Source organism: Kogia breviceps, chromosome 7 (assembly GCF_026419965.1).
Source record: "Kogia breviceps isolate mKogBre1 chromosome 7, mKogBre1 haplotype 1, whole genome shotgun sequence".
Taxonomy (NCBI): domain Eukaryota; kingdom Metazoa; phylum Chordata; class Mammalia; order Artiodactyla; family Physeteridae; genus Kogia; species Kogia breviceps.
Window position 1 is genome coordinate 74,799,689 of NC_081316.1, and position 20,329 is coordinate 74,820,017.

Sequence of the window (20,329 nt, forward strand, 5' to 3'; positions counted from 1 at the left end):
TTCCCAGCAGACCCTGTTGGGTATATTTCTATATCCGTTGCGCTAGTGGTTGTTGGGTGGGTGAATGGATGTATGGATGGATAAATGAGTTTGCGGAAGCGTGAAGGTGCTAGTCTCCCTTCCCCCACCCCCAAAGTTGGGGCTAAGATTGTTTTACCCAAGGCAATGGTGAGGAAGGGAGAGGGGTTGTCATGGCATATGCAGGGGTGAACTCTGACCCACTGTCTCCTTATCCCTTCTTTCTGCAGAGGCCCCCGCCAAACCTGAGGAGGCAGAGGCTGAACCCTTCACAGACTCTTCTCTGTTTGCACACTGGGGCCAGGAGCTCAGCCCCGAAGGCCGGCGTGTGGCCCTGAAGCAGTTCCAGTACTACGGCTACAATGCCTACCTCAGTGACCGCCTACCCCTCGACCGGCCCCTGCCTGACCTCAGACCCAGTGGGTGAGCAGAGTCAGTGGCCGGGCCCTTGTTGACCTGCAAGTGGGGAGGTGGGGTCACCACAGTGCTGGGGACAGAGCTAGGACTTGGTGTCTGGACTCCTGGGTCTCTTCCCGGCTTCAGCCAGGGTCTGCTGCCTCAGGCAAGTCTCTCCCTACTCCCCCAGCCTCAGTGTCTCCATCTGCTAAGCAGGGGGAAGGCTTTCTTCCATTCGAAATTTGGAGGATTAATAACCTAATTTAATCCTTGAGGGAACAAGAATCATCTGGCATTCCTGTTAATAAGTCATTTTAACCCAATCAGTTGCATTTTTATGAACAATTCTTTTTTTTTCTATAAATTAGTTTTTTAAAGTACATCCATCTTCTGAGGCCAACAAGTCATTACACCCAACAGAGAAGTCTGTCTTGACTTCTCTCTTTGTTACAGAAGATGTTCCTTTAAGGTTCAGTTAGAATTTTTATTACTCCTAATTATTAAAAATGTGGGCATGTACCGTAGCTGAGAAAATCTCATTAACTTTTGTGAGCTCCCCACCAACACCTTCTTTTCCCCACTTTCCCCTTATTTTAAAAATTTTCTTAAAGCTGCAAACCACAGTGAGCTTATATCTGGAGTTTTCAGGAAAGATCTTGCTGCTGGGCTTGGGGGCTATATTCTTTGGGAAGGGGAGTTCAGTTCAGTTTCATAGACATTTATTGAGCACCTGATGTAGGCCATTTAGTTGGGTGTGGTTTTTCTTGGCCCAGGAGAACTGGGCTGGGCTCTAGGGATGAAAGAGCAGCTGAGGGTCTACAAGGGGAGAGAAGAATATATGTTCATTTAAAGGATATTTATTGAGCACTTATTATGTGCCAGAATAGTCTAGACCCAGAGATAGAGCAGTGAACAAAACAGACAGGAATCCTTACCCTCTGGGAGCTTGTGTTCTATTCTAGTTAGGTGAGGACAGATAAGAAACAAAACAAAGTCACCTAAGTAGCAGGTTAGATAGTAGTAAGTACCGTGGGGAAATGTTAAGGTGGAAGAGGGAGATTGGAACAGCCTGGAATAAGAGGAGGGGATGAATTTTTAATGAGATGGTCAGAGAAGGCCTCACTAAGAAGGTGACATTTGAGCAAAGACCTAGAGGAGATGAGGAAGTGAGCCATGTTGATACTCAGGGGAAAAACTTTCTGGACAGAGGGACCAGCATGTACAAAGTTCCTGAGGTCAACATGTGCCTGGCATGTTTGAAGAAAAGGAAGGAGGTCCTTGTGGCTGGAACAGAGCAAGCTAGAAGGCAGTAGTTGGAGATGAGATCAGAGGGGCAACAGGAAGCAGATCAAGTCGGAGTGGGGGGTTGGTAGTTCTCAAACTTGGCTACACATTCAACTCCTCTGGGAGCTTTAAAATAATCCTGATACCAGGCTCTACCCTAGACCAATTGGGCGAGAGTTTCCAGAGGTGGAACTCCGTACCCATGTTGTTTAGAGTCCTCGGGTGATTCCCATGCACAGCCCAAGTTAAGAATTGCAGGGAAGGGCTTCCCTGGTGGCGCAGTGGTTGAGAATCCGCCTGCCGATGCAGGAGACACGGGTTCGTGCCCTGGTCCGGGAAGATCCCACATGCCGCGGAGCAACTAAGCCCGTGAGCCATGGCCGCTAGGCCTGCGCGTCCGGAGCCTGTGCTCCGCAACGGGAGAGGCCACAACAGTGAGAGGCCCGCATACCGCAAAAAAAAAAAAAAAAAAAAAAAAAGAATTGCAGGGAAGGGCTCTGTTAACTGTTGCAAGGTATGTGACTTTTACCCTGTGAGGGGCTCCGTGGGAAGAGAGCCACATGAAGAGAGACATAGGGTGAGGTCTGGAAGTGTCCCGAGCTCAGGAGCTTCTGTCCCTGTGGAGTTGGGGGTGCATCACCCTCCCAATATGTGCTCACCAACCTGGATGCTCTCTGAATTCTGTATTTTAGGGATTTTTATGGAGGCATCATTACATAGGCATGATTGATTATTAACTCATTTTCCAGCCTCTCCCCTCTCTCCAGAGAATGGGGGGTAGGACTGAAAGTTCCAAACTTCTAATCATGGCTTGGTCTTTCTGGTGACCAACCCTCATTCAGGAGCCTGCCAAGAATCTTCCTCATTAGATCAAAAGATACTCCTACCTGGGCAGAAGACCTAAATAGACATTTCTCCAAAGAAGACATACAGTTGGCCAATAGGCACGGGAAAGATGCTCAGCATCGCTAATCATTAGAGAAATGCAAATCAAAACTATAATGAGGTATCACCTCACACCAGTCAGAATGGCCATCATCAAAAAGTCTATAAATAATAAATGCTGGAGAGGGGGTGGAGAAAAGGGAACCCTCCTACACTGCTGGTGGGAATGTAAATTGGTGCAGCCACTATGGAGAACAGTATGGAGGTTCCTTAAAAAACTAAAAATAGAACTACCATATGACCCAGCAATCCCACTCCTGGGTATACATCTGGAAAAGATGAAAACTCTAAATTCAAAAAGATACATGCATCCTGATGTTCATAGTAGCACTATTTACGGTAGTCAAGTAATGGAAGCCATCTAAATGTCCGTCGACAGATGAATGGATAAAGATGTGGTGTGTGTGTATATATATATATATATACATACATATCTACACACATATATATATGAATGAAGTAATGCCATTTGAAGCAACATGGATGGACCCAGAGATTATCATACTAAGTGAAATAAGTCAGAGAAAGACATATCATATGATAACACTTATATGTGAAATCTAAAAAAAAAATACAAATGAAGTTATTTATAAAACAAATAGATTCACAGACATAGAAAACAAACATATGGTTACCAAAGGGGAAAGAAGGGGGAGGGATAAATTAGGAGTTTAGGATTAATAGATACACACTACTATATATAAAATAGATAAACAACAAGGGCCTACTGTATAGCACAGGAAACTATATTCAATACCTTATAATAACCTATAATGGAAAAGAACCTGAAAAGGAATAGATATATACATATATGTATAATTGAATCACTTTACTGTACACCTGAAACTAACACAACATTGTAAATCAACTACAATTCAATAAAAAGTTATCTGTTTTGAGAAAAAAAAAGAGATACTCCGATCACCCAGGAAATTCTAAAGGATGTGGGACCTCTGTGTCAGACACTCCTTTCACTCAGTAAATTACAAAGGATTTAGGGGCTATGGTTCAAAGACTAAACAAATAATGTCAGGAACTGGAGACAGAGATCAATATATGTATTTCTTACTATTTCACAGTATTATTATTAGTCTAAGACTACTAATAAATATTGTCAGGAACTGGGGGCAGAGATCAATATATGTATTTCTTACTATTTCATAGTATTATTATTAGTCTCCATTTTATACAAGAGGAAACTGAGGCGCAGAGAGATTATGTAATCTGCCCAAGGTCACTAGTGGCAGGACTGGGATTTGAACTCAGGCAGTCTGGCAATAGAATTTGTGCTTGTAACTGTCACTGTGCTTCACTGCCTTGAGGTGTCCATTTGCGTCATACTAATGGGGGTGGGCCCTGCTTTAACAATGTATAGCATGGAGCTGATTAGCTTATCTGGTTCAGGAAGTGGAAAAATTGTTTCAGTGAACCTCAAAGCTGTTATGAAGGCATAGAGTGAAACCTCAGCTATGGCAAATGTTGGGATTTAGAGCAAGGTGGGTAGGGGTACAGGGAGCATCTGGAGAGGAAGCCCCATGCTAAGGACAGTCTCTAGAAGAATCACTCCAGGTGTACCTTGCTTCAGTCCCAGCTCCTGTGCCTTTCCTCCTTTTACCTCCTGTTTGCCCTTGGGGATTTCTGCCCTGGAGGCATCCTTGGATTCTGCACTCTGCTCTTTGTATTCTTGACTTTGCCAAGTTCTAACCCTGATGCTATGTTCCTTGGCTTCATTCCTGGACCAGAAAGTGGGTGTCCCAAATTCTGCCCTACCCTCCCTTCCATCACCTCTGTTTGGGCCCTTATTTTGTCTCCTCTCTTGGTAATCTGACCACCTTGTCATCAGGCTGAGAGAGGGCCAAAGTGTGCTCAGTGCCTTATACACAGGACAAGAGGCAACTAGAAGGAAAAAAAATCCATCCACCTGTTTGCTAGGTAGGCTTCATTAGTTCATTCATCCAATAAATATTTATTGAGCACCAAGTGTGTGCCAGGTACCCAGTAAAGCGTCAGACAGAGAAACCTCCGGGAACTTACACTGTCGCGGGATCCAGAGTGGATGGGATCAGAAGGCAAGTGATCAAAAAATTTGCAGAGGATCTCCTGCCTCCTTGGGAAGGAGTCATCCAAGCAGGTTTCTAGTAAGTCAGGGACGGCACTTGACACCCACAGAAGCCCTGTCCTCCTGGGGCCTCTGCTCAGGGAAGCAGCACCTGGAGGTTGACGTCTGCAAGGAGCCTCCCTTTACCAGTTTTGGCCACCCTCCCCTGGAAATGGAAGTCATCTCAGGTGGCCTTGGCTTGAAACAGGATTTCAGTTCTCCAGCCAGAGGCTGAAGTCAGGCCGCAGCAGTGAGAGCGCTGAACCCTAGCTATTAGACCACCAGGGACCAGTGGCCAGTGACAAGGCTCTGGCCCATCAGCTTTGTAGAAATAAGTTTCTACAAAGAGACGGAAAGTAGTGAAACAAGTAAAGTGTTTATTAGGAGGAAAAAAGAGTACGTGTGAATAGGTACACACGTGTGGACTCAGAGAGAGAGTAGCACCCTCGTGGTAGTTTGAATCACTTATATGGGGCATTTTTCTGGGTTTCCTTTGGCAGTGATCTTGCTTTGCCTGGTTCTGAGTCCTTATTTGGTTTACGTGAGGGTCGTCCCATGTGTGCACGCCCATCTCTTAGCCAAGATGGATTCTAGCGAAGACGCCTATGGATAGGTTGACATCACTCCCTTTTTGACCTTCAAGGATCTTTTCTGCGCATGTGTATTCAGGAAGGTCTCCTTGACCTCAAGAATGAGAAATATGTGGTCTCTATCTTTTATCTGGGCAGGGCTCAGCTCCTCTCTCGCTCTGGCTATTTTGGAGTCTCTGTCCCCAGGGAACAAACTCCAGCTGTTCAGCCTGGGGCCCATTTATCTCCTGCCTCAGAAGGACATGGGAACTGGAAATGCCAGTTTCATTAGCCTCATCTGGGGTCTTTGATCCATGCAGAGAGAGGACGTATTTCCTCCGGGCACCAGGACACTTGGCTTTCGGGGAAGTCAAAGCGCCATTCATTCTTCCTGCATTATTGTAATAAGAACAGAGCAGGCCCCTTGGCCATCCAGGTGGAAAGACCCAGGGGAGACGGGACAGTGGTTGCTTCTTCCGGTGAGCCTCCCAGACCTCACCCCACGTGAGACCTTTGCCAGATCTGCACAGGGGTTTGCCTTCTTGCTTCCTGGGGTGAAAATCGAAGGGGAGAAAGTCTGCATCTCAGCCTGGCTGGACTTTACTCCATCCCTCATGTCCCCCGCTGGAAGCTCCAAACATCCCCATGGCTTTCTCTATGTACCTCCTCCTGCCTCCCAGTGTCCCACCTGCTGCTTCTTATCTGTAGCCTCCAAAATAACCTCCCAGAGGCAAAAAGAGAAGGGAAAGACAAGTCTTGATTGGGGTGTGGACTATATAGGTGTATATATTTGTCAAAATGCATCGAACTAGACACTTAAGATCTGTGCGTTTCACTGCATATAAATTAAGCATCAACTTTTTGAAATATTATGGTGTGAGAAAGAGATCAAGGAAGTCCTTTGCCTGTGGGATGGAGAGGGAGGATGGAGGCGACATCTTTAGGGAGGTCACTGAGAAAATGGGTTTTGATTGTGGGGAAGGAGGATCGTGGAGGGCTAAAGCAAGCTTGCCAGATCAGGACAGGAGGGTTAAGGGTGGGCCTCCCACCCCAGTGATGGCGGGTGGGGTAGTTAGCATATTGGTAACTCACCAGCTCCACAGCAGCCGGTGCCTGCCTCATTCTTTGCTGCAGGCAGTGGGTATTATTTCTATACAGGGGCCGGGGGATATAAGGGATGAACCCCTGATCTAGTGGGCATTGGGTATGGGTAGGAAAAGGAGGGGCCTGTGGGCTCCGGCTTCAGGGCTGTCACATTGCCATGGCAACTCTATGGCCTACCTCTAAGGTAGCTCAGGGCAGAGCCTCCAGCAGGTATTGCTTCCTGCCTCTTGCTGGCAGATCCTCAGAGGCCCCTGAGCCATCGGTAATGATGTTGCCTTTCTCGCCAGCATCTCCTGAGGTCCACATCCCTCCCAGGAGTGAGGGAGGATTGGCTCTTGGGTTGACTGGTAGGTTAAGGCCTGGGGCTGAGGCACAAGGAGCTGGTAAAGGGGGTTGAACTATTTTCTGCAGCCCCAGGTGGAAGCAACTGGGGCAGATCCACCCAGACCCAACCACAAAGGAGCCCTGGGTCCTGAGCTGGAGAGACCCTGTGTGAACATCCAAGTGGTAAGAAGCAGGATGAGATTAAAGAAAAGAAAGAATGCAGCCTGGAGCCAGGGCTCTGGGTCCCCCTAGGAGCAGGTTAGGGTCCATCCAGGTGGCTGTGGGTATTTGCTGCCACCACTCTGAGGATGGTCACCAGGTTTGTGTGTATGGATCAGAGGGCCATGGGGTCTTCATGGTGCAACCTCTAGACAGTCATCTGAGGTCTCTGAACTTTGAGGGTCAACAGTGCTGGCTTCATGAGTGTATATGGTAGGCAGGATAATGGCCTCCCAAGGGTGTTCACGTCCTAATCTCTGGAACCTGTGAATATGGTATATTACATGGCAAAGGAGAATTAAGGTTGCAGGTGGAATTAAGGTTGCTAATCAGCTGACTAAAATAAGGAGATCATCCTGAATTATCTGGTTGGACCCAGTGTAATCACAGGACACTTGAAAGTGGAAGAATAAGCCAGAGAGATGGCTATGTGAGAAGGAGTCAACCAGCCATTGCTGGCTTTGAAGATGGAAAAGAGCCATGAATGTGGGCAGCCTTTAGATACTGAAAAAGGCAAGAACAGTATCTAACAGATTATCACCTAGAACCTACAGAAAGGAATGCAGTTCTGCTGATACTTTGATTTTAGCCCAATGAGACCTTTGTCAGACTTCTGGCCTCCAGAACCAGAAGATAACAAATTTGTGTTATTTGAAGTCACCAAGTTTGCAGGACTTGTTTACAGCGGCAGTATTAGTATCAGGACACTATAGAGTGGGCCCTTTTTGCACAGGATCCTGAGAAGGCTAGAAGGGCTCTGCATTTGGTTTAATGATCTGCTGTTGCGGTGCTAAAATTCTTAATAATTTTTCAACAGGGGCCACCGTGTTTTCCTTTTGCACTGAGCCCCACAAGTTATATATCTGGTCCTGGCGGGGAAGGGGGGCGGTTTCAGGTGAGGAGCTGGGACATGATTGCTGGATCATCTGGGAGTTGCTACGCTGGGGCTAAGCATTTACACCAAGAGCCACCACTTGCTCACTTATGTGGCAGGCACTGTGCAAACTGCTTAATGTCTATGTCGTCCTTTAACTTTATCCTCTTATCTCTCTGGGGTAGTTATTATTATTTCCATTTTATATAGGAGAATACTGAATATTTGCAAAGTTAAGAAACTTGGTCAAGCTCCCACCAGTGGTATGTAGCAGAGCCAGTATTTTTACCTGGGTCTCTGTCTCCAGGACACTACTCAGGCCCCTTGCCCCACCCTGCCTAGGGGAGCTTTTCTAGTTTGGGATTTTGGCTCTGTGGAGATGACCCAGAAGTCTTTGAAAGATGAGACTTCCATGAGGGCAGCCTCAGGACAAAGTGGGTAAAATCAACACCCTGGGTAATGGTTCTGCTGTTGCATCAAAAATGCTGACTGCACAAACATAGGGAGAAATACTTCTTAACTGGAGCAATCTGGGAAAATGCTTCTGGATCCTAGTTAATTAAACACATTATGGGCCAATAGTATCACATAGTTGTTCTTAAAGAGGATGTAATCTTGAGCTCTATTAATGGCTTAAAATGGGGAGGCAATAGTTTTGTTTTACTCAGATCACAACTGCAGAATTGGATTTTATGGGATATAGAGAAAGTGACATATGTTTAGAGGAGAACGACTCAGGAGAAAAACTGAGTAACATGACTAACAGATGATGAAGTTTTTGCTAGATTATTGAGTGATATGTAGAACCCAATTCCCTGGGATCCAAGTCCAGGTCTGTCACTTACAAAGCTGGCTGACCTCCAGCAAGTTAGTTACCTAGCCTCTCTGTGTTTTGGTTTTCCTATCTGTAAATTAGAGATGGTAATGCAAAGATTGAATGTGTAATATATAGAGAGCTCTTAGAACATTGCCTGACATCAGAGTAACTGCTATTTAACTTTTTGCTACTTTTTATCTGGGTCTCTGATTTGTAAAAGAGATAGCCTGGGGGACATGGTCATGACTTTAAGTACCAGAAGGACCACAGAGTGGACAAGGAGCCACACGGGACGGGCCTTCCACCCTGGCATTAGGTGAGGAGGGCCAGGTAGGCAGTGTAGGACAGAGTGATTTCTCCCCAGCCCAGAGTTCTGGGCATCAGAGGCCGGAGCAAGGCTCTTCTGGAGAGTAAAGACGCCCCGTCCTCCTTTTTCCCACCTGTCGGGCCTGCCTGTGGGGATCCGATCCCAGTCCAGGAAGTGCAGTGGGTCTTTCTTTGCTAGGGTAGGTGTGCTCTCATGGAGGAAGGCACTGAACTCACTCAGGTGACCACAGATGTCTGGGATTCTTTGTAGGCCAGTGTCTACACAGTCACATAATCACACCAGCGGAAGCCACGTATCCAGGCTCTGGAGGAGGGCAGGGTGGCTCAGGACATCCTGGACAGGCTCGAGTCTGCATCCTCTCTGTTCATCTCTTAGAGTGCCGTGTCTCTAACAGTGACTGTTCACATCTGCAGCTCACTCAGTGACAGTGTTCTGTTTCCAACCCCATCATTTCTGCTTGTCTTCTTAGGGTACCTCATGTTCAACCTCCCCATGAGAAAGGGCTTGATAGGGCTGGGCTGCTGGTCCTTCTTCAATATCATGAGATGCAGCTATAAGAGCTCCTGGGCTAGACTGCTCTGTACACTGACCGCCAGCCCGTCGATAGCTACTTGGGGCTCAGGAAGCAGTCTTCGGTCCCATGAGTTGTGGGCGGAATGGTGAGGCCACCTGGCAGGGACACAGACAGCTTCATACAAGGAGTATATATGGGGAGGGTTTATCTCAATGGGAGCAATGGGACAGGAAGGCAATTTTAGGCTTCACGTGCCCAGTAGTATTTTATCATGTTAGTCCATGTCATCCTATTAGACACACTACGTCTGCCCCATCTTTCATCAGACTTGACCTGGAGTGACTTCCCTTTTGCCCCTCCCTCCACCAGGTCTTCAGGTTATCACAACACCAGTGTCTGGACAGATGAATCTCTGGGTGGGTGTGGAAAGAAGGTACAGACCCTAGTTTAGCGGGGACTATGGGTACTGGCTTTGGAGGCAAATGAGCCCAGGTGTAAACCCTGGAAGATAACTTACTCCCTCAGCCCTGTTTCCCTCATCTGTAAAATGGGGATAAAATGTTTACCATATAAGACTGTAGGAAGGAATAAAGTTCAGAGGGGGGGAAAAAAGAGTAAAAACATCCGTTTATCTCTTAGCGTGATTTATGGCAAATCATAAGCACTCAGTAAATGGAAATTAGTACTATTGTTACTTCCAGATATTCTGTGAGGAGTCCCTGAGCAGTACGGGTAGCTGTACCATGCAGTGTCTGAGCTCCAGAGGTTGTGGTGATAGAGATGCCAGGCACAGGGAGTGGAATTCTTGACTGCACTCATGCCCAGTGAGAACCCCCATATTGCCCTCATCCTCGGCTCTTATTAAGCCCAACAGACTGTTCGCTGGCAGGCTGGGAGCCTATCTAATCTGGAAAGTTCTAGAAGAAGCCAGAAGTATACCCAAGTGCGGCCAGAGGAGGGTCAAGCAAGTCCTGTGGGTACAGGGAGAAGGGTGGAGGCCTGAGTGAGGGCACAGATAGCTGTAAGGGACAAGAAGGCACTGCTGATCCCAGGGTTTATGCTCTAGGTGGTTAATGGTACAGCTGAACCCTTGTGTGCTGACCACGGGTACAGGGGTAGAGCCTCTCTAGGAGAAACCTGGGAAGAAAGAGGGGCTTTGGGCACTCAGGGGAGTGGGTACCTGGGAGTGTCATCTTCTCTCTGTTTGGTCCAGGTCGGTCCCTCTTTCACTCCCAGAATCCAGGCATAGTTGGACCTGGTTCCCTGTACTCATTGGCCGGCAGACCACAGCTCACATTCTACTTTGATCTTTGCTCTGGAAGAGGTCAAGCAGGCTCCACGAGTCATGCTCTGATGTGCCGGGAGCTCGTAGATTTGCCGAAGTCACCGGGAGGGGAGAATCCATCGGTCCAATATGGGGGTGTCTGGCTGCTGCCCTGGACGGTACCCAGTGGCAGGGCGCCTGGCTCGGCCGTCCTTAGTCTGCCACTGCTTCCCTGCCCCTCACAGGTAGTGGCGGCTCTAAGGCTTTTGATATAAACTTGCCTCATAAACAGCTCCAAACCGTGTCAGGGAGCTCTGCCGGGAGGCTCCCTACATAGCCACTTCCATACCCACACCACCTCTGTGTGCAGAGATGGATGTAGTTGACTATATCATGACCAGCAGTCCCGGCTTATTAGACGGCCATAGTACTCCCCTCTCAGAAATGCCTTGTTTTCATCTCTAGTGGAAAATGGCTCAACTTTGAACAAGAATAAAATAAAAAGGGAACTTTTATGGTTAATTTTACAAAAGAGTGTACCTCTTCTCAAAATATGTAAGGGGCCGGTCTGGTACAGTCAGGCTTTCTCAAGGAGCATAAATAGGGAAGGGCCAGTTACCCCTGGTGGTTCCTCCAATTCTCACATCCCCTGGCCCTTCTCTGGAGAGGCAAGCGGAGAAGGGGAGGACAGAGGCAGACACCAGAGCAGGTGGGGACGGCAGGCTCTGGCAGCAAAGGCTGTGCTGGCCAGACCCAGGAGGATGCAGGTGCTGGGGGAGAACATCTCAGTGTGTGAATATGAGAGGCACAGCCCTCGGGCAGAGGCTGGTGCTGGTTTGTGGGTGAAGTGGCCGGACTCGGGAACAGAATTGCTGGGCTCGGGTCTGGAACAAACCCTCTTGGATGTGTGTTTCTTTGGAAGGCCTAGGGCTGCCCCACTGCAGGCAGGCTTCTGTCCTGAGTTCAGTATCCGGCAGTGATGATGGTGTGACCGGCAGGTATGCAGACATCTCATCTGACGTGCTGTTCTTCTTCCCTCTTTTGGCCTCTCCTCTCAGCCATGTAAGTTCTGCTTTGATGTTGAAACGAAGGTAGCCATCATACTGTGTGAATGTGTGTGTGTTGGGGACTTTGAAAAGGATGCTATCGGTTTATTCAAGAGATGCAGGCTCAATGCCTGCTGATGGCCAGGAACAGTGCCGGGCAGAGGACATGCAGTCATGAGCAAGATCTGCCCCTACCATCAGGAAGCTGTGGTCTAGTTACAGGATGACCAACCCATCCCAGTGTGCTTGGGACTCTCAGTGTTGCAACTGGGAGAGTCCCGGGCAGACCAGGATGAAGTTGGTCACCCTGCCTAGTCACAACAGTGGTAAGGGGAAGTATGTGTTTTGTGGCATTTGGTGACGACCAGGCACTGGCTAGGAGGGAGAGAACGTTTGCAAACTATTTCTTTAGTGAGACATCTTCCATTCACCACATGTGAGATAGAAGATCCTGAACTGTACAGAGAAGACACCTCTGATCGTTGCTTCTACCTCCCTTAATTTGTGACAAGATATGGAGAGCAGGGAAGTGGCTTGCCCAGGATTACGCAGCAAGTCGGGGCACAGCTGGGTTAGCATCTGGGTGGCTCTATTCGTCCCCCTCCCCTGCAATGTCCTCTCCCTATAAACTATCCCACCTCGTCTTTCTTAACCTGCCTACCCTTCACCTGTCTGCTCACGCAGACCCAGGTTTAGGTTAGATGCCACGAGGTGTGGAGAAAAAGCACTGTGGCTGTTCCTGGGAGGGCCCTGGAGCGGCTCCCAGGAGAGAACGGGAGGAAGGAAGGATTTAAGGAGGTCAGGACATTTGGCCTGGAGGGATCACTTAATTACAGTGCAAAGGAACTGAGAGCCTGCTGGAGACTGAAAGTGAGCAGTTGCGGCCATAAATCCAGGGGAGGGAGGGTGGAAGAGGAAGGGCCTGCTGGTGGGAGAGGACCTGACTCTCCTTCAGAGGGAGGAGGTTTGTATGAAAAGAGCGTGCTGAGATCAGTGGCACGCATGTGAAATTTACGCCTTATGCAGGCATATCTTGTCTTATTGTATTTCACTTTACTGTACTTCGCAGATACTGCATTTTCTACAAATTGAAAGTTTGTGTTGTCATATGATGGTTAGCAATTTTTAGCAATAAAATATTTTTAATTAAAGCATATACATTGGTATTTTTAGGACATAATGCTATTGTACACTTAATACACTACAGTGTAGTAGAAACATAATTTTAAATGCACTGGGAAACCAAAATATTTATGTGACTCACTGTATTGTAATATTTGCCTTATTTCAGTGGTCTGGAACCAAACCTGCAATATCTCAGTGGTCTGGAACCAAACCCGCAATATCTCTGAAGTATGCATGGATAAAATAAATAAACCTTTTAGTTTTGTTCAATTCCAAAAGTCTACTATATGCCACACCCTGGCTTAAGGTTGGGAGCTAGCACAGTAGCAGAATAAAGTCCCTGCTCTCAGGGAGGGTCATTATAGTAGAGGGAGACAGGCAATAAACACACACAAATGTGATGCAGTCTCCTAGGTGTCCCGCTCAAAGGGGCTGTTAAGTAACAACCGTGTTGGAAAGAGTCTTGCGTGCGAAAACAGTGATCAGCAGAGTTTAGCTTGTAAAACAAAAGTAACATTTCCACTCTGCTTGCAGAAAGATCATCAGGAGACAGATCTTAGACATAGCAGCTGCTCAAGCCATCAGGACGGCCGTGGCCGTTGCTGGGAGACATTCAACTTGGTCTCCTTGGAAGGCGGAAATGGAGTGGTTAGGCTGAGAATTAAGAAGGGAAGAGAGGAGGAGAAGGCAGTTAACCCCTAACTCTGGAAAAGACTTGAGAACCACCGGAAGCTTCAGATAGTGAGGCTGGGAGAGCTCAGAGGAAACCCCTGGAGAAGTGGGGACAGACGTAGGGGTCACAGTCTTCATGCTGGTGGAGTTAGTGGGGTGGACAGTGAACTGACAGGGTACTGATATATTGACCTTATTAGGAGTTGTTCATTACACTTTCATAGAAAAATAAAGGTCATGTGCTAGTAGTCTGACCATATAAAGGATTATTTTTAAACCACAGTTAGCAAGTAGGTTGTATGTTAATACTTCTGTCAGTCTCCATGCTTAAGGAAAGGCCAGCTGCTGGTCTTGATAACCATGAAGAAGCACTAGCCAAAAGCATTATTTGACTGTTAACCAGCAACCTTTTAATTTCTGTTATAACGATACTATTAACAACAACAAATTTTTGGAAAGGGTCTGTTGAGCTTATGGAGTCAATCCAGTCTTTCTCCTTCATTTAATTCCCTCCCTCCACCTCCTCATCTCTGTCTGCCTTTTGCTGCAGTTTCATGAGCTGGTTCCCTCCATCACCTCCTCTCTAGTCACAGCACTGTTCCCTTCGCCCCACTGGGCCTTTGCACAGCTCACTGTGGCATGCCATGTGAGTTTCTGGTCAGACCTCTCCCCTCACAGAGCCCTTCCCTAACCACTCCTTCTAGAACAGCTGCCAGGGCATCACGCTATCTGCCAACCCTGCATTACTTTTCATCTCAGCACTTATATGAAGTTGTATCATTTGTTTGCTTCCATGTTCGCCTGCTTCCCCCATCAAAGCATAAGCTCCATGAGGACAGGCCCTTTGTCCACGTCCTGCTGTACCCTCAGTGCAGTACCTATCTCATGGAAGAAACTCAATAAATATCTATTACATTAAATACAACAATGAATGAATTCTACACCAAGCTGTTAACCTGATGGCTTTACTCAAATTCTAAGTATGAAGCAGATTTGGGTAAAAGCTTGATTCTTTCCCTTCCCCCCACCTATCTTTTGGTGAGAGAAAAGGAGAGCTGGAAATAGAATAGGAGAAGTTTCTGTAAATTTCTGGTAACCATAGAGACAGTGATTTTCGTTTATTAATCTCCTGCTCTTAAGCAGGCTGGGGCCCCACTGTGATTTCTCTAAAATTGCTCTGTGCTGGTTATCCTGCAGCCTTCCTCATTAAGGAAGAGCAGGCCCGTCCCTATCCTGCAGCACTTTAATGACTGATGAGCAGAAGCCCTGCGCTATTATGCTCATTATTGCATGTTCTAACCTGGCTGCACCTCCCACTTTGGAACAGTGCATCATGGTCACCAGCCTTGAACCCCTGGAACCATCAGTGGCCTGATCAAACCTCTCCCTGGGAGCAGGCAGCCTCTTTTCTGAGCCCGGCACCTGGGACAGGGCTACAATTGCTGCTCTCTCCTTTCATTCAAGTATCCTGAAGATGGGAGCTCAGTGCCTTCTGGAACGGTATTTAGTTTCAGCCAGAGAAGGGCACCAACAATGATTTCCTACCCATAAAGGCAGTGCTTGCAACGGAAGGAATTGACATGCCCTTGGGAACCATGGCACTTCTTATGGTCTGGCCTCTTGATGGGATCTGATTTTAGGGTTGCATGTTCCTCTTCCCGTGGAGAATGGCATGCAGACTTTTATGATTTTGCCTCCTGTCCTTTGGATAAGAGACCTCCAAATGGCTTTAGGGTTTCAGTGGAGCTAAGGAGGAAATGGACAGTTAGAGGCAGTCTCTCCCCTGACCACTTCTCCCTGAAGGAAGAACCCTGGTGTAGATGTAAGAAAACCAGAGTTGAGATGCCATCTTGACAGCTGACACATGGCGGGGACCTAGCCTATCCGAGCCTTAGTGTCTTCATCTGTGAAATGAGGTTGGAATTGTCCTTCCAGTCCTCAAGTGTGTTGAGCCTCTGACTCTGGCTTCAACCTTTTCTGGAGGCTGAATCCCTGAGATAAGGGAGAGGTGGGAGAGGCCCCAGGCAGTGTGACTCCTGGAATGAGGCAGAGTGGATTCTGGCAGTAGGAATCTCTGGAAGGAGATGTATTTTTCTCCCGAGGCAGGTCATCTAAGGTCTGGCCTCACTTAGGCACTGGCTGCCATTTTGGAAAAACTAAGACTTTCTTTTGGTTGCATTTCCCATCCTACTGGATTTAGAAATATGAAGTCATTCTTCCAGTAAACACTCAGTGACTGCCTGCCGGGTTCCAGGCCCTGCACTAAGGGTACAGCTCTTCAGTTGGGGGAGTCACTGACAAATTCAGACTCTGTAGTGGGGCAAACCGGTTTCAGTGGTTGAGGGCCTGTCTGTTGTACACTTAGGGCTTATCTTAAGTATATCAAGAAAAAGACCCTGGGAAGAATCTGGACTTCTAACTCCTCCAGCAAAGCTGGAGCCAAGACATGGGCGGGCCAGCACCTGGGGTGACCCCAGCCAAGTCAGTGACAGATCTAAATGCCCAGCTGCTCTTCTTTCCAGGTGCCGCAACCTCTCATTCCCCAGTAGCCTCCCAGAGGTGAGCATCGTATTCATCTTCGTCAACGAAGCACTCTCCGTGCTGCTGCGCTCCATCCACTCAGCCATCAAGCGCACACCTCCGCACCTACTCAAGGAGATCATCCTGGTGGATGACAATAGCAGTAATGGTGAGTGCCCAGCTCCCTGTCCCGTGCAGACATCTGAGCGGAGGGGCCACCAGCCTCTGTTCGGGGTTCTCATTTTCTTGAGGCTCTCCACGGCTCTTCCTTCTCTGGGATGTTGCCTCAGAGAGGAGAGATTCATGATGGTCATCGCCCTGGAAGGTTCACTCCACAGTTGCACCCTCTCCACACTCCAGTGGGGCCTGGTCCCCAGGCTTTTCCTTACTGGCTGTCAACTCTCTCCCCCAACATCCTAGTGCAGTACGATAAGATAAATAGCCATGATCTCTACCCCCTCCACGTACACAGTGAACATTTCCAGTGACTCTTTTCTGTGAAGCATCATTTCATTTTGCTGCATGCCTTGGCCTTTGCCTGGAAGCTTGTCCATTGGTCTTGGTGGTGATGATGGTGGAGGTGTTGATGGTGCCGGTGGTGGTGGCCATAGTGGTGTTGATGGTGGGGATGGTAGAAGACGTCCAATGCAACAACAGCAACAGAGCTGTTGAAAGTCTAGCCTCTTTTCTGGACGCCCTGTTCCTCGTGCCATCTGGCCCGAGCAAAGCCCCAGGTGGCCAGCAAGCCCTTGTTGAAGCCCTCACATCACATCTCGCCTTTTCCAGCTACTACCAGCTACCTCTTTCCCTTGGTGCATATTCCATGGCTTCTGATTCCTCCCACATATAGCATCTCCATAATATTCTCCAAGCTTAGAGACCATGTATTGAGACAGTTTAAGAACCAGTGCTCTTAGGCTTCCCTGGTGGTGCAGTGGTTAAGAATCCGCCTGCCAATGCAGGGGACACGGGTTCGAGCCCTGGTCCGGGAAGATCCCACATGCCTCAGAGCAGCTAAGCCCGTGCGCCACAACACCTGAGCCTGTGCTCTAGAGCTCGCGAGCCACAACTACTGAAGCCCGCGTGCCTAGAGCCCGTGCTCCGCAACAAGAGAAGCCACCACAATGAGAAGCCTGCGCACCACAACGAAGAGCAGCCCCCGCTCGCCGCAACTAGGGAAAGCCCATGCGAGCAGCAACGAAGACACAACACAGCCAAAAATAAATAAATATTTTAAGAAAGGAACCAGTGCTCTTGATAGGACCATTAATATGAATGTCCTATGGATAATGCCTGACTTTATTTTTTTTTTTTATTTTTTATTTATTTATTTATTTATTTATTTATTTATTTATTTATTTATTTATTTTTCTGACTTTAAAAAATAGACCACTGGGTCACAGGACCACAGAGTCACTGGGCTTGTGTTATCTTTAACGTTTTCTCTGATGTCAGGTAGTAAATGTCCCAGTGAATCCGTTGCTGTAATGAGAAGTTCAGATGCGCACTTTGTGTTTTGTTATCAATTAAAGCTGAAACATATCAGATAACTGAAATATTTTTAATCTTAATAAGCAAACTTCCTTTTTCATTTTATTATCCTGTAGAAGCGAGTGTAGAAGCAATGCCGTGAAGGGGATTTTAGAGCTTTCTGAAGGGCAGTGCGTATGAATCATTTAACTCTCATTGTTCCATGGACGTGAAGGAAGGAAAAGGCACCTAAGAGTGGCAGCAAATAAGCAGTGTAGTTTTAAAGGTGATGGTCTATTGTGAGGGAGACCTCGAGCAGCTACCTACCATCACCTTGCTTGGCTCCAGGGAGTGGAGAAAGCTCCCATTCCCCAGTGGCTAACACCACAACAGCGTGACTAGGCTGCCCGTGTACCCTCCCTTGCTCTACCCGTGCCGGCTGGCCCCCTCACCTCTTACATTGCAAGGAGGCCAGGGATGGAAGAGCCGTCCTTCCAAGGGTGATGGTATATTTCCCCCAAGCGAGAGGCATCCCCAGGCTCCAACCAACTGCACCTCCTCACATCACAAAAGGAAGAACAAAGCATCGGGAAGAAGGAAATCTTGAAGCCTTTCATTTCTTCCTCATGGTGAGAACTTTATCATGGCCTGAAGGAGGCCATTTTGTTGTTCATTCAGGTGGGAAAGAGGGAGAAAACTGAGACTGATTTTGAGAAATTTAGGTAAGGAAAGTGAACCAGATATAGAGGATTTCATATTTGAATTTAAACGGTTTGGTCTTTGTTTTATAAATGGCGACAACCAATGCAAGTTTTTGGTAAGAGGAGTGATGCAGTCGGGGCTGGGCAATGAAGAGCTTTGGCTGTGGTTTTTATTACTGTTGGGGGGAAACGGGCGTCCTGAAGAAGGGAACTGGATGCGATGGCAGTTGCAGCAGTACAGGCAAGAAATCAAGGGCTCTGGAGCAGTGGTGGATGTGGGGTTGAGGCCAAGCCATGAGCCTGAGAGATGCCATAAAGGAAGCATCTACTGGGTCTCTTGACCGACAGGCTGTGGCCAGATGGGCCAAAAGAGGGCTGGTGAACGATGATTCAGCCTCAAGCCAGGGTGACTCAGAGGATGATGGTCATTCCCTGGATGGCGGGGGCAAGAGGAGCAGTGGGTTGGGTGCAGTGTTCGTCAGGGATGGGGAGCTTTCAAACCCAAAGCTCTGGGAGGTATTGCAGTGGTGGCACAGCCTCTTGACTGTGGTGGTGGTTACACAAGGCTACACATGACAAAATTGCACAGAACTACATGCACGCACCCAAATGAGTGCCTATATTGCTGGAGAGACCCGGAGAAGCTTTCCCATTGTGGCAACGTCAATGTCCTCATTTTGACATCGTACTACGGTTGTGTAAGATGGTAATGTTGGGAGAGGCCGGACGAAGCGTGCATGGGACCTCCTTGTGTATTTCCGTGTACTTTGCTGTGAGTCTGTAATTACTTCAAAATATGAAGCTCAAACAAACAAAAGCCTTTCCCAGAAGATTCTCACCCAGTAGGTTTGAGGTGGAATCTGGCCGTCTCTCCTTTTAAGAGCATTCTTGATGATTCTGTTGCACAGCTCTGGTTGAGAACCTCTGGTTTAATGAATAGTACGCAGCATCGCTTTTGCACACGTTGCATTCCAGTGCATGGTGTGAAGGGAAAGAACTCTGAAGTCTGAAGTCATGGGTTCTGGGATCTTCTCACTGTGGATGAGTGACCAGGGAGATATCCCTCAACCCTCAGAGTCTTAGTTTCTTCCTCTGTAAAGGGGGATGGTAAAGCTTCCTAGCTTGCCTCACCTGCCGGACCCAGACAAGTGTGTGACCGTAAGTTGAGTGCTGTCAGCATTACCCCTCCCCAGCCCCAGCTCCAGCCCCGGGAGCCTGCCTCACAGCTGGCCAACTGCACAGCCGGAGCTTGAGAGGTAAACGTGGGGATGTGGATTTGGAGTCTCGTACACAGAGCAGCTGAAGCCATCGGCTGGGAGGAGAGGGTAGCAAAGAGAAGAGGGGAGAACAACACAAAAAAGAAGCCTGAGAGGATACCAAGGTAAGGTGTTTAGGAGTTAGGAGGAAGAAGGTTAGCTGGTGAGAGACAGAGAGGGAAGAGCCAGGAGAATCTGGAGGACGACACAGACTCCTCGGACAAAGAGAATTTCAGGAACAAGTCATCTGTTTGAATGAGCCCACAGACAGGTGGAAGGACACACAGTCTGGGAAGAAGCCATTAGATTTGTGAGGTGCAGATCACAGAAACCTTGGTGGGCAGGGTTGGGGATGGAGCCCCAGAAGCCAGATGAAGATGAAGAGCAGCTGCGAGGTAGATGTTTCCATCAGGGATTTTGACTGTGAAGGAGAATCGGGAGCTAAGGCAGGAGCTGGAGCGAGGTTTTCTACCAATTAACCAGTCTCCAGTCGTGACCCAGGATGACACACCACTCACACCCATACACAGGCACGCGCAATTGAAACAAAACTTTTAAGAAACAATAGTTGTTCTTATCATGTGCAAAGCGCTCTGATATGTTCTATTATCGATTGGTCGGTGTTATTCGGTTCTATTTTGTTCTGTTGTATTGTGCTGTGTTGTGTTGCAGTTCTCTCTTTTTCGTAAGGCAGTTGTTCTCAAGACTCTGACTGCACACTGAATCGCTTGGACAGCTTTTAGGAAAGCGAGGAGGGTCGTGCCTTAGCTCTGGTCATTTAATTG

The 20,329-nt window shown here is 47.9% G+C and overlaps 1 protein-coding gene across 2 annotated transcripts in view; it reads left to right on the forward strand.

Annotated features, from left to right (window-relative positions):
* Positions 1 to 20,329, forward strand: part of GALNT18 (polypeptide N-acetylgalactosaminyltransferase 18) — a 349,313-nt gene that overhangs the window by 169,183 nt on the left and 159,801 nt on the right. For both annotated transcript variants that reach the window (XM_059067917.2, XM_067038607.1), the window contains exons 2-3: positions 249 to 441; positions 16,120 to 16,286. In XM_059067917.2, the coding sequence (XP_058923900.1) occupies positions 249 to 441; positions 16,120 to 16,286 (360 nt within the window). The remainder of the gene's footprint in view (positions 1 to 248; positions 442 to 16,119; positions 16,287 to 20,329) is intronic.